The sequence below is a fragment of the Nicotiana tabacum genome, chromosome 16 (assembly GCF_000715075.1).
Source record: "Nicotiana tabacum cultivar K326 chromosome 16, ASM71507v2, whole genome shotgun sequence".
Taxonomy (NCBI): domain Eukaryota; kingdom Viridiplantae; phylum Streptophyta; class Magnoliopsida; order Solanales; family Solanaceae; genus Nicotiana; species Nicotiana tabacum.
In genome coordinates this window covers 32,875,724-32,888,991 of record NC_134095.1, presented here as the reverse complement: position 1 = coordinate 32,888,991, position 13,268 = coordinate 32,875,724, and the positions used below count along the sequence as shown (strand labels likewise).

Below are 13,268 nucleotides of genomic sequence, written 5' to 3'. Positions count from 1 at the left end.
AACAACAACAAAGTATAATCCCACTTAGTGGGGTCTGGGGAGGGTAGTGTGTACGCAGACCTTACCCCTACCCTAGGGTAGAGAGACTGTTTCCAAATAGACCCCCGACATCCTTCCCTCCAAGAACTTCCCACCTTGCTCTTGGGGAGACTCAAACGCACAACCTCTCGGTTGGAAGTGGGGGTTGCTTACCATCAGAGCAACCCCTCTTGTCAAATCACCTTCACATATGTGGGTCTGAATTTAAACTTTGAATTTCAAAACTTCCGATATGAAGTAAGACTTTGGCAAGGTCCAACAGGAGGTTCAGTCTGAATTTTGTCAAAGATCGACTACATTTAATTAATTTTTGGAAAAATATTTTAAATAAGGTTACTACAAGCGGCTACCTAGTGTCAATTCTACTATTTTAGCTTGAGATCTTTACACAAATAGCCGATTTGATTTACTTTTTAGTTTTTCTAACTTCTATACATAGATTATAAATAAATTATACTTATATGGATATACACATATTTTATATAAATTACTAGCTATTTCTTTTATTATTTAACGGTTGGGTGATTGGCTATTTAAGTTAATTCTTCTTTTAGCTTTACTGAAAAGCCCAATATTCAAAGCCCAATCTAAAGGACATGATTCAGCCCGTAATCACAGAATGAGTTAGCTGAAGCGTATTTACATATCGGCGAGCACGACCGGCGACGGCGAGCGCACCGGCAAGATGAATTACGTCCGGCAGAGTCCGACGAGTCGGAGAATGGCATGGCCGCTGCAAATGGGTGGACTTTTGATGCTTCTTTTACCAAATCTGTTTCCCAGTCTCTTCTCTCCTCTTGGCCGCTCTTACCCTTCTCTTTTCTCTGTAATATCTCTTTACTTCTCCTTTTTCAGCTTTTTTCACAGTATCTTAAAAGATTAAATCATTTAGTATTGGAATGAATTGTGCTGGATATAGTGATGAAAACAGAAAATTCATATATTTGATAGATTGATGTATCTGTTTACTAATGCAATGTGGTGGATCAGAACTTAGGTGAACAAGAATTTGTTGATTAGCTATTAACTTATCGCATACTCTCTCTGTCCCTAATTTATGTGATACATTTAAGATTCTCATTGATTTGTAGTCACAGAGATGTCTATTCAACTTCTTTTTTTCCTTGTACTTTGATTGGAATAGTGCAGGCAGATTGCTGAAATAGTATCCCTTCTTTATTTGTGTAACCTAAAGGTTACAGCTTTCTGTTACTTCTCAGTTCACAGTGCAGCAGCACATTTTACGGAATTAGAGCTTTCGAAAGGTCATATTTTCGTGGTCTAATGGTATCATTTCATTTACCGCTAAGATCACAGAGACTGTTGTATGATCTTATCATTAGCTGTGCCTAGTGTCAATCATGGCCAGCTTAGCCATGTAGATTTTAGATTCGTCGTATGGATTTCTTGGTGTTCATGATTCACATGCACCTCGATTTCTCTTAGAAGATTGTACCTGCTCAAACTTGTAGAATTATTCAGTTCTTTATTAGTTAATTCGTGTAATTTGCAGGAATGGAATGCTCCTAAGTCTATGCACGTGCATTTACTAAACAGGGCTTTGCAACAACAGACAGTGAGTAGAGTTGCCGCTTCATTTCTTTTTAGCTGTGAGATTGCTATGGAAGTTTTGGGACCATATATTCAAATTCTGTATTAATTTAGCACCTTTCAGTCTAATGCTCAAGAAGCAGACCTCTGGTCGCCCTTGCGTAATCAGGGATGGGAATCCTGCGCTGATAATCAAGACACTCAATGTGAGAGTTACACCATACTTTTGTATCTTGTCTCTGCTTTATGAAGGGTTCTTAGCAATTTAAATTCTTCGTGTTCTAACCATTTTTCAATTGCATGCGTTTGTAGCATTGCATAGAAAGTCTCAGGTGTACATACAGGTGTTTTTGGATGGAGGATTGAACCAACAGAGAATGGGGGTATGTAATTTTCTGTTATGATATTGTTTAGTTTACAGATTCTTGATGTATATGACTTTCGGGGCACTTTAGTCTCATGAATGATTATGTTTACTTTGCTCCCATGATAGATCTGTGATGCAGTAGCTGTTGCTAAAATTTTAAATGCGACTCTTGTAATTCCGTATCTTGAAGTAAATCCAGTTTGGCAGGACTCAAGGTATTTACTGTCAGCTATTGCAGCTTCCACTTTCTAAGTACCTTTATAGCTTTATGTGAACTGCCTCTTTTAGAGATTGATACTCCTTATGTGAAGTGCTTTCACAGTTCCTTTGCAGAAATTTTTGATGTTGATCACTTTATCAATATCTTGAGTGGTGACGTCTCTGTAGTTAAAGAGCTTCCCAGTGAGTACTCCTGGAGTACCAGAGAATACTATGCAACAGGCATACGAGCTACTAGAATTAAGACAGCGTCTGTACATGCTTCTGCTACATGGTACCTGGAGAATGTTCTGCCTGTAATGCAGAGGTACTACTGAAATGTCCACTGTTTTATACATTTTCATTTTTTGCCAGCTAACACATTCTCATTACCAGATGCATTTTTGTAGATTGCTTGATTTAACTGGACACTCTGCCTTCAACAATTGAAACCTACTTCTGAGTTCTCTTTGTATGATTAAAAATAAAGCTTGAACTCACAACAAGACTAACTCGCTTCTTTCTTCCAGCTATGGGATTGTAGCTATTGCTCCATTCTCTCACCGTTTGGCTTTTGACAACCTACCTTCATACATCCAGCATCTGCGTTGTAAGGTCAACTTTAACGCGCTAGTTTTTGTTCCCCATGTCAGAACGTTAGGCGACACACTCGTCAGTCGTCTGCGTAGCCCTCCTAGTATGAATAAAGCATCAAGTGCTACACACTTCCACGTTAGGGAAAATGACAGAGCAGGAGCTGGAAAGTATGTTGTATTGCATCTTCGCTTTGATAAAGTATGACTATCTTCTACCTTGCTGACTCAATTCCATTCTTACAATCATAGTTTAGACTATGCTTGAAGTCGAGTCTGTGTTCTTGGGCTTTTTAATTCCTCCTGTGACAACTATGAGGGTATTGCACTGTATCAGTGTTTATGTCAATGTTCCATGTCTATGCTAGTTAAAGACATTATTATATGAGGGTTCAGTAAATTAAAGGCCACATGGTATAATTATCTGTCAGCCACTTTGGTCAAATATGCTTATACACATCTCCAAGTTAAGAAAGTTAAAACCCGTCATGTTTCACTAAAATTCACTTGGATACCTTCGATTTTGATCCACCTATCCGTTAATGGAAACAAATAGAAAGGCTTTTGCACAAGACGACAATTATTTGTTTAATACACCTGGATGTTAATTGCCTGGAAAATGTCTTTTAAACAGGATATGGCTGCTCACTCAGCTTGTGACTTTGGTGGCGGCAAAGCTGAGAAACTTGCTCTTGCAAAATATCGCCAAGTACTTTGGCAAGGGAGAGTTCTTAACTCCCAGTTCACAGATGAGGAGTTAAGAGGCCAAGGGCGTTGTCCATTAACTCCTGAAGAGATAGGACTCCTTTTGACAGCCTTGGGATTTAACAACAGCACACGGCTATATCTTGCTTCCCACAAGGTGTCTAACAATGATATTACTTATCTCTTTAAAAAGAATAGTGTTTCATTGTCAATAACAGCTTAAGCACTCTTTGAAACTTTTCCCATTTTCATCAGGTTTACGGTGGAGAAGCAAGGATATCGGCTCTTCACCAGTTGTTCCCATTTATGGAGGACAAGAAAAGCCTTGCTGCTTCTCATGAATTATCCGAAGTGGAAGGAAAAGCTTCTTTATTAGCTGCTCTGGATTATTATGTGAGCATGCAGAGCGATATATTCATTTCTGCTTCTCCCGGCAACATGCACAATGCACTGGTAATTAAATTGTATATCAGAATCTCTTATTAATTGCTAGATTCTAGTCTATCTTAATCTTGATTGTGCTTTGTGACTGATATGGGATGGCATTTTAACAACTCTCAGTTGGGGCATCGAGCATACAAGAATCTTAAGACTATTAGACCAAACATGACATTGTTAGGCAAGCTATTTCTGAACAAGACTATGGAGTGGTCCGAATTCCAGCGCGCAGTACAGCAGGGTCACAAGAATAGACAAGGGCAAATGCGGCTACGCAAGGAAAAACAGTCAATTTATACTTACCCCGCTCCTGATTGCATGTGTAAAGCTTAATTTTGACACCCTTTGGAAACTTTAATTTTATCAAACGTGATATTCACAAGTAACTTTGTTATATTATTGTGTTCACTACACCAAAATAGGATCTTTAGTTGACCATATCCAGGATACAACAGCGTAGTCTCCTCATTCTAGCTAGCCTCAAACATTTGCTATTATGGCTAGTCAGTGCATTAGGATAAATTTTCTTTTATGTAGTATGCAGTGGCCGAGAGTTAGAAAAAGGAAAGAGTCTTTACTCTCTGTACATGATTCGCAGAAAAGGCTGGATAAACTGTTGCCCGAGCTCAAAGATGAACTAGATTCACCAGCCATTGTGCAAGAAAACATTGGTTCAATAATCCATATGACCCAAGCAGAAGTTTTTTGAAGTCAGTTTAACAGTTGCAGTTCTGATATTAGTATTTATTTTATCTCTAATCGTATTTCATGCTTTTAAAGACAGCCTGGTAACCACAATTATAGAAATCTAACTTGCAGCCTAAACAAAATCAACTTCGTCTATCTATGAGGAGCCGCAGCGGCTATATCTCCAAGTATAATTTAATTGATACACACGTATGTTCATACACTACTAAGTGGTATAATATGGGGGACCGAGAATTTTTTTTAAGTACTAAATTGTTACTCATCAATTTTACTAACATAGGTTAACTGAATTGTCTAATCTTGCAGAAGATTTTACTAATGAGCTGTCTAGCAAAATTCATTTTCTAGATAATTTTCATATCTGCGAAGAAGAGATTGGTGTAATGGGAAAACTCGAAATTTTGAATGATCTTAGCTGGTAAACAAATACGTCATCACCTATATATTTGATGTCAATGCAAAATTATTCTCAATAATCACCATTCCTTGTTCGTTTTTTCCTTCTTTTTCACTTTCCACTTCTCTTTTCTTTTTCCTTTTCTGAATTCAGATACGAGAATTAGCTTCTTAACTTTCTTAATAGGGTTTTTAACCATCACTAGAATAAGCTCAATCTTACTGTGGTCGAATTTCACTCCAAAACTGCAAGAGTTCCTGGTACTACAAACCAATCTAAAGTCAGTAGATGGTCACGCCAAGCTTTAAGCTAAAACTTAGTTGCATTATGCCTTCATTGATCATTATCAAAATGCTAAAATACAAGCCAACTATTGCTCCACAATTGTACATAAATGGAATTTCATGAGAAAATTTACATTGTGCGTAATGCAAGCTCTAAAAAACAGCCTTAGCGCATTAATGCACATTGTTGAACCCACAAACAATGATCACTTTTCTCGTTCTTTTTGGACATTTGGTGCACTTGGAGCTTCAGCCATCTGATCATCCATCTTATCTTTATTTGAGCTGGTTGAGCTATTCCCATTCCGGCAGGCAGCCAACTCCTTTGGTTCTGAGTCGGAAAATGCTGGAGAGGGAGAGGGTGAAGTCGTTTCTTCCTCAATTGGAAGTGTTAGTTTTGACCCTTCTAGTGCAACACCAAGAACAATGTTATCTTCTAACATGGGCCTTCCCACAGAAGGTGGTGAAATTGGTCTTTCAGCATCTTGTTGTGCCTGTGAAGCAGCAGCTGCCACATCTGTCTTCTCAATGTTGATATCTGATGTCAAACCTGGTGGCTCTCCAGTTGCTGAAGCAACTTGGTTTTTCTCAGAGTTGCTTTTAACTGGACTGCTCGATCCTTGTTTTGGTGTTTTTCCATCTGAAGACAAAGTTGCTACTTTTAAATCGACATTAGCATTTGATGCTGACGAGACCTTAACAACTTCTTTCTCAGCAGGCTTTGATGGCAAACCATTTGTATCATCAGCAGCCTGTGATGTACTTGGTGCTTCAGCCTTTCCATCTTTTTCTTCATCAGGTTGTACTGAACCGGCAGAAACCTTAGTTTTATCGTCATTATTGATCCTATAAGAAGGCTCAATAAGGAAGAATGGGCGATTAGGACGATCACGAGAGAAAATGGAATCAGCAAATGGTACATCATCCGCATCAGGTTCGCGATATGTTTTCTGCACAGTACGAAGAGGTGTAGCAAGTCGAGCACGATGATGGCTGATTACTCGAAGCAGATCCAGCAATATAACCTCCTGCAACCGAAAGTTGATGGAACCATTAGCAGGAAGTTACTATAATCCAGATAGACCTTAGGACCTCAACTGCCACATACACACACAACAGATGGAGATGAAAGAAAAGGCCTTGAGATAGAAGCAGATTGAATGTATGCCCCACAAACCTACAGTTTGGTGTTACAGCTGGAAGGCACTACACTAAAGCTTGAATCAAATAATTACAACAACAACAACAACAACAACCCAGTATAATCCCACTTAGTGGGGTCTGGGGAGGGTAGTGTGTACGCAGACCTTACCCCTACCCTGGGGTAGAGAGGCTGTTTCCAAATAGACCCCCGGCATCCTTCCCTCCAAGAACTTCCCACCTTACCCCTACCTTGCTCTTGAATCAAATAATTAAAGATACTAAAGGTGATTATAGACTTTTTTTAGTTACTTCTGGCAATAGTGACATGAGGAACTGCCGAACAGATGGTAGAAGAGAAATTGTGGCTGCATAAAGCGATATAGTATTGAAGACCCATCTAAAACTGGGTACTAAGAAAAAGAGCTTATACATGACTACATATAAATTGATTAATGTATGGTAATGGTTGACTAGATTTACTGTAAGCAAAGATTTTATACCAATTTACAAAGTCAGACTCAGGACTGCTTCACTGAACCAAGGGATAAAACTCGTACCTTCACTCGGGAGTACTCTTCAAAATAAGAAGTCTTCACAAAGCAAGAAATCATGATCTGTTACACATGCCACGAGTAAGAAAATTGAGTCATACTATTAAAAGAAACTTACTTCCTTAAACTACTATGCACAAATGTAAGATATGCCAAGATTGAATTCTCTAACACAGACATGTAAATTTAATATGAAAGACAGGTGGAAACACTTGCACAAGAGATGAAGTGATCCTTAGGCTAAGGGGCCTAGAAATTCCCAACTAGCACTAGGCTCTACACATTTAGAGAGCTAACACGTGTCGAGTGTCGGGCAGAGTTAAAGGAGCTTCTATCCTTGCTCTTTGCACGCATCTTCACCCAGGCTAACAGGGCTTTTACTTATTCAATGGGAGAATGGAGTCTCGGAAAGCCTAATTGAGAGTACGATCCTTCACCCCTTTTCAGCCTCTACAGGGTTCACACATTTCTTCAATATAGGTGAAATGGACCAACCAGAGATGGAAGAGATCAAACACAGAGATAAGAAGCCGCTAGCCTTCTTAACGTTTAGCAAAACAGGCTCGCATTTTATCAAAGTGGAAGCAAAACAGGCTCGCATTTTATCAAAACAAATACAGGAAAATAATCGTATAGAAAACACCCCTGGCCAACTCCTTCCTCTTTATGTATGATTAGAATCTTTAAAAATCTAACAAGATGCAAGTAAATGATTCAGCGAATTTGAGATGGCTATTATTTTTAAAGCTTATAACTCATGACAATAATATCATGACCATGATTAGTTGCATTACAAACAGCTGTCAATGCATTTTACCGCTGTATTTCAGGAATTGAATGAGGTAGGTAAAGAGGTATAACCTACCATAAGAGCCTGATTCTCTGGATCAACATTATCCAGAAAAACTCGCCTATGTAATCGCTGCTGTTCTATTTGAGGATTTTTCGCCAAAACCTTCCGCATATCCGCAACAATGTTCTGCACGCGAAAGAGGCATGTAAATACTCATCAGCCAACAAAATTTGTTTTTCAGAATTAAAAAGAATATATGTTAACTAACTAGAAAATTGTTACTGACATTGATCTTATTCACATCCAAGTGGCTGATGGCAAGGTGAGTCTTGATCCGCCAATGAGTCTTCTGGCTAAGATTCCTGACGATATTCACTGAAAATTTGTGATTTGGTATATGAATGGCTTCACGGTCATCACCTCTTATGACTGTTGGTGACCACCAACCTACGTGCTAAACAACAAGAAAGCAGTCATACAACAGCTCAATACCACGAGTTAGCTTTCTGTTCAACTGATTCAGCACAAATGGATGAAGCTGTTATCCAACCACATCTTCATGCAAATCCTTGCATACCAAGCATGCAATACTTCTTGTTATTGCATTATTTAAAGTATATTCCCTTATTATCTAATTGGTAGCAGGAGCTAAGATTTACCTCCACTGTACCAGAGACGTCATAGCCCTGTATCTTTGTCTGTATCCAGTCATTTAGAACAAAGGGCCTTGTTGCATGGATCATTATGCTTGAGAGGAAGTTCGTAAGTATCTGAACAAGCCCCAAGGAAGTAAAAAATATAAGTTGCACTAATCCAAGTGGCACACAAGCACTCTACCCAGACAGAGAAAAAAAAAAGGAAACATGAAAGCAGAAGTAATATTAAACCAACCACTTGGGAGAACATCCAAATGAAATAGAGAAAAGGTATAAAACCTCATTTCGACGCACTTAGAAATGCAAAACAAATGGTCAGATTACCTCACGACCAGCAAGAGTAAGCAATACTGTCCCAAGACCCCCAGCTGTCAACCACTTTTGTGTAGAAAAACCAAGCAGTTCCATGAACAATGAAACAGATGCAACCCACACTGCAGTATATACAGCTTTCCCTGCAAATTCGAATCCCATCTGAAAGAGCAAAAAACACATATTTGAAGAATAAGAATTTGGTCATAGAAGGCAACAACGAATGATAGCAAAAACCACGGTACAGAAAAGAAAATGTGGTGCTGCATATTTTTCTGGAGAGGCCACTTTAATCACTAGCGTTTAATTGGTTTGATAGTTTTAGATTACTTAAATATGCACAGGAAAGGTGTAATAACAATTGCACACTAGTATGTGATACCGCCAAACTAACATAAGCCTCTAATCTGGAGTTGGATCCATATTACTTAAGCCAAGAATGAAGCTTTCTTGGAGAAAGAACATGATCTTGGGGAAAAGGGAATCAATAAACAGGCATCAATAAGCTTTTGACAAATAGGTAACTAAAGTACTTCCAGTTGTTTAGTTTCCTTGTTTAGCATTAGCATTTTACGTGCTGTTTAAAAATCTATATCGGGCTTCATTCTAAACATCTCTGCATTAACCAAGGTTATAAGTTTTGCATGCTTCAACAGATTGGATTAGATACATAATTCCCACATACATTTCTTGCATCAGAGGGGTCTTTTGTCTCCATAAGGAATTTTTGTGTTTGCTGAATCAAGCTGCCAGAAAAGAAAATCAAGATGAACTTCGTGTATTATAAACAGAGAGCAACTAATCAGAATTAAGTAATTAAGATACCGGGAAAACCAAGAGTATGACAGAAAGCTACATTGGTGCTATTAAGAGCTATGATAAATGAAATCCATAAACCAACGAATAGATACTGCATCAGAAAATCAAATATTACAAGATCTTGAAAGCAAAATATCACCTAGATAAACAGTAGGCAAGTGCCATCACTGTCGATAATGATCGTATAAAAGTAAGAAATCTTTGCTTGACTGCCTGGCTTGCAGCTGAAGGTAAAATCAGTGGATCCACTGCTCTGCAAAAGTTCACGCCAGCAGCATGAGTGTTTTATAAAGCAAAATATCTAACATGTTTAAGATTTTAAAAATTGCACTTTAATTTAACCTGCATATAAGTATTGCTCCGGTCCATAAAAGCACAGGTTTAAGATAGGAATCTGCAACATAATGCAAGCCGCTTTGTTTCCAATTACTCTCGCTTTCCTGCATAAAGGTTTTCAGAAAACGCCTTAATTTAGGGACAATGATGATGTAGACAACATGCAGACCAACGAGAAAGATTGTCCAGAGAAGCCAGTACATGAAAGAAAAATTTTCTGCCAAAGCGCATCAATGGAATGAGACCCCATGCGGCTAAAACAAGAACTCCAACGGCCGGAACCAGCTGAAGCACAAGGGGGCTCCCATGTATAGTATTTAATGACCTGCAAAATAAAACTAATAATTGCATAGGTACCAATTTGACCATTTCAATATTGGAATGTGGATGGAGGATAAATAAAGCAGGCGGGATGCTATAATCATGAGTGATAATTCCACCTATTGAGTAAAATCGTCAGACATTTAATTAGGTAGAGAATCAAGATCAGGTTAAATTGTGAAGGGCTGAAGAATGGATTATGATTTGTGAGAAAAAGAACTCATCCTCATTGAGAAAGAGACGCTACTTAATTACTAGCAACACTGTTGATGATAGGAGTTGCATTAGTAGTTGAGAGGAATCAATTATTAAAAACTCCTAGATCTGAATGTCCGTGCAACTTGAATAAGAGATATATTAGATAGAGAAACATTTACCTTTTCCATATTAGTGCTGCTGTTTTCAGAAATTGACTATCATATCCTCCACCTGGCTTTAATAAGGAGCGGCAGAGCAATACATTACATCTAATAGGTGGAGGATGGGAAAACAAAGGCCCACGTACACTATTCAGAAGGTAAATGCTCCACGCGTCCTGCCGCTAAAGATGCATATACCACATATCAAGGTGTCAATGAGGGAGTATAAATTAGGCATAAATCTATAGCCATATAACTTAAATTATAAGTTTAAGAAAGAGCTCGTTAGGATGATTGCAGCAAATGCTCCGCTTATCTCATTCAGAAAATGGCAAATGGCAAATGGAAAATGTCGTAGTAATAAGGAGAGCTATAAACAAGATGAGTTCAGCTGATTAATGGAATAAGCGTGGTTCAATTGTTAAAATAATATCAGCTTGAGCATACTGAACTCAGGAGAAACTCAAGCTGTAGCTCGAATTGACTCATTACACTACAACTACAGCTTGATATGTGCAAATACACTTGTGCGACAATAAAAGCACATCACATTTTTAGGCTTCCGTAAAACTTTCCACATTATCAACCTTTATGATCTTGATCACAAGGCAAAATAAGCGATTCATCCACTGAACACATATGAACTTGAGCTCAAGACCCGCTCATAATTTAAACAAGTAAGCAAAGTCGAACATATTCAAGTCAAGTCAAGTTGTTTCTGTTGAACTCAGCTTATAAGTAAAGCTATTGAAATCATGTCAAGTACATAAAGCTTAGTTTTCTGGAGTCAAATTCATGATGCTCAAGTGATGCAATTGAAGAAAATGAAACAGCTGCTTATGGAATAAGATCAACAAAAAATTGAAATACATGAGAAGGTCATGATATACCTAAACTGAAATGTTGAACCTATATATACAATAACATAATGAAAGCAAAGTGAGTCATCAATAAGCTACCTGAATGATGCATGAACAAAAAGGAATGGGGAGGGGTGTAAATAAAGAAGGAATGTGATAATTATAGTCTGATGCAAAGCATACCGAAGAATGTGATGACAGAAATTTGCTGCAAGAATCTGTCTGGCTCCTGCTCATTGTGCCCTACAAACAAACAAAAAATTCAAGAATTGAGGACATCCTTGTTTTATCAGCAAAAGGTTGAGAACATCATTGACTCTATTGATCAAGTATAAGAAGAAAAAAACCAATGCACAAACCGAATTGTACCTTAGGCTGGCAGGTGAATCCACATTTCCCCTGGATGCCCAGTTCGCGGGGCAGCAGCAATGAGACAGCAGCCGCCATCGTCTAATATACTCAAAGATATAACACCCAGAAGTTACAATGTTAATGTGCATATGGGAAGAACCTTTATCTTCAGAACCTACCTAAAAAAAGGTGGAAAACAAAAATCAAATTAAGCATGAAGCAACCTGCCCAATGGTAAGCAAAAAGAAAGCCACCCCCTTTAACTGCATCATGGGTCCTTGGCGGATTTGCAACAGTGGCAGCGGCAGGTGCACCCACTGCCTTAAATATAGCTAAAGTTCTCTTTAAAATGATACACACACACTAAGTCTCCACACATTGTCACAAAGGATAAGCAGGTGCAGTGGTAGTCCTCACCCCGCACCCACCTGGTACTCACATCAATTGAGTGCAAAAGCTTCTGATCACAGAAATATCTAAAGTAAGACTTCTCTCCCAACATATCTCATCTATCCTATCAATTTCAAGCAGAACTAGGTAGGGGGAAGGGGTTCAACTGAATCCCATTTGTTGAAAAATTATAGTGTGCAAATAATGTAAAAACATATTTTTTAGGCTACATATGAACGGTTGTATCCCCTTGACACAAGGGAGAATTCTAGTGAAAGTGACAAAGGGGTTCAAAAATTGCTTTAAGTTACAGGTTCAAGTCCTAGGTGTGACATTCTAACAATTTTTTGAATCACCTTGTATAAATTTATGGCTCCGCAACGGGCAGAAAGTATAGGCATAAGCTAATGGGACTAAGGCACACCACATCAAGCACAATTAAAAGTTAATGCATAATCCATGAGAAAATCTGAACACAATCTAACAGTTAAAATATCGCATCAGCCAAAAACGACATTACTGCTACACCACACTCTTCTGCCTTGCGAAGAAAAATGCAACTCAGAAAAATCTTCTCTTTTCCTTCTTCACTTTCCTAAACATTTTTCTAAGCCTCAAAATCTCAACAATCGAACTTGGAAAAAATAACTTAAATTTCACAACTAACCAAAAAAAAAAGAATAATTAACCCTCATAACCAATAATCAAGCTAATTACGAACCTTAATACCATTAAGCAGTGAGATTATCCCAGAAACTGAAGCTAATGTACTTAGAAAACAGCTCTAATCAGCTCGAAATCGGAGATCTTCGTATGTTAATGTAATGGGAAATGAAGGAAGGGAGCGGTGATAAAATGCGCAGGGAGGTGATGGGCACCAACACCGACGGCTACAGTTGCGTGACGGACTGAAAAAGATTACTGTTTTGGATAATTCCCACGTTTCGAGGTACCCGCCCCTTCTTACGTGGCACCATTCATTTTTTTTATTGCCTAACTTTTAAAGAGAAAAAAAAAAATAGATACATAGAAATTGTATTTAGATAAAAACGGGGCGAGTTGAAGAAGGGACCGTTTGGTATGTCATATAAGATGGA

General features: G+C 38.3%; 2 protein-coding genes across 4 annotated transcripts; one reads left to right on the top strand and one right to left on the bottom strand.

Moving 5' to 3' along the window:
• The first annotated feature begins 626 nt into the window (after nucleotides 1-626).
• Nucleotides 627-4,611, top strand: LOC107802433 (O-fucosyltransferase 31). Its single transcript, XM_016625945.2, has 10 exons — nucleotides 627-865; nucleotides 1,553-1,615; nucleotides 1,715-1,796; nucleotides 1,903-1,973; nucleotides 2,084-2,172; nucleotides 2,280-2,483; nucleotides 2,686-2,950; nucleotides 3,383-3,610; nucleotides 3,709-3,906; nucleotides 4,015-4,611. The coding sequence occupies exons 1-10, from the start codon at nucleotides 725-727 to the stop codon at nucleotides 4,222-4,224; spliced, it is 1,551 nt and encodes a 516-aa protein (XP_016481431.1). The 5' UTR covers nucleotides 627-724; the 3' UTR covers nucleotides 4,225-4,611.
• A 688-nt stretch (nucleotides 4,612-5,299) lies between these two features.
• LOC107802432 (mechanosensitive ion channel protein 3, chloroplastic-like) lies at nucleotides 5,300-13,185 on the bottom strand. Of its 3 annotated transcripts, XM_016625942.2 has the most exons (15): nucleotides 12,893-13,064; nucleotides 12,006-12,241; nucleotides 11,800-11,880; nucleotides 11,614-11,673; nucleotides 10,589-10,752; nucleotides 10,092-10,215; nucleotides 9,897-9,994; nucleotides 9,694-9,807; nucleotides 9,421-9,481; nucleotides 8,748-8,897; nucleotides 8,427-8,537; nucleotides 8,054-8,221; nucleotides 7,840-7,953; nucleotides 6,981-7,037; nucleotides 5,300-6,308 (listed from the first exon to the last, which is right to left on the bottom strand). In XM_016625942.2, exons 2-15 carry the CDS (start codon nucleotides 12,051-12,053, stop codon nucleotides 5,487-5,489), a joined length of 2,172 nt encoding a protein of 723 aa, XP_016481428.1. In that variant the 5' UTR covers nucleotides 12,054-12,241; nucleotides 12,893-13,064; the 3' UTR covers nucleotides 5,300-5,486. The 3 variants fall into 3 exon arrangements, with proteins under 3 accessions (XP_016481428.1, XP_016481430.1, XP_016481429.1); XM_016625944.2 differs by lacking the exon at nucleotides 12,006-12,241 and having other exon boundaries at nucleotides 12,893-13,185; XM_016625943.2 differs by lacking the exon at nucleotides 12,006-12,241 and having other exon boundaries at nucleotides 11,800-11,960; nucleotides 12,893-13,161.
• Between the last annotated feature and the right edge of the window lie 83 nt (nucleotides 13,186-13,268).

Bases quoted from the DNA above. Each gene is read 5' to 3' on its own strand.
- LOC107802433 (XM_016625945.2), top strand. From the start codon at position 725: ATGAATTACGTCCGGCAGAGTCCGACGAGTCGGAGAATGGCATGGCCG. The intron at 866-1,552 runs GTAATATCTCTT...TGTAATTTGCAG, and splicing joins CTTACCCTTCTCTTTTCTCT to GAATGGAATGCTCCTAAGTC. The intron at 1,974-2,083 runs GTATGTAATTTT...CTCCCATGATAG, and splicing joins TGAACCAACAGAGAATGGGG to ATCTGTGATGCAGTAGCTGT.
- LOC107802432 (XM_016625942.2), bottom strand. From the start codon at position 12,053: ATGATGCAGTTAAAGGGGGTGGCTTTCTTTTTGCTTACCATTGGGCAG. The intron at 9,808-9,896 runs GTTAAATTAAAG...GAACTTTTGCAG, and splicing joins GGAGCAATACTTATATGCAG to AGCAGTGGATCCACTGATTT. The intron at 7,038-7,839 runs GTAGGTTATACC...CATGTGTAACAG, and splicing joins CAGAGAATCAGGCTCTTATG to ATCATGATTTCTTGCTTTGT.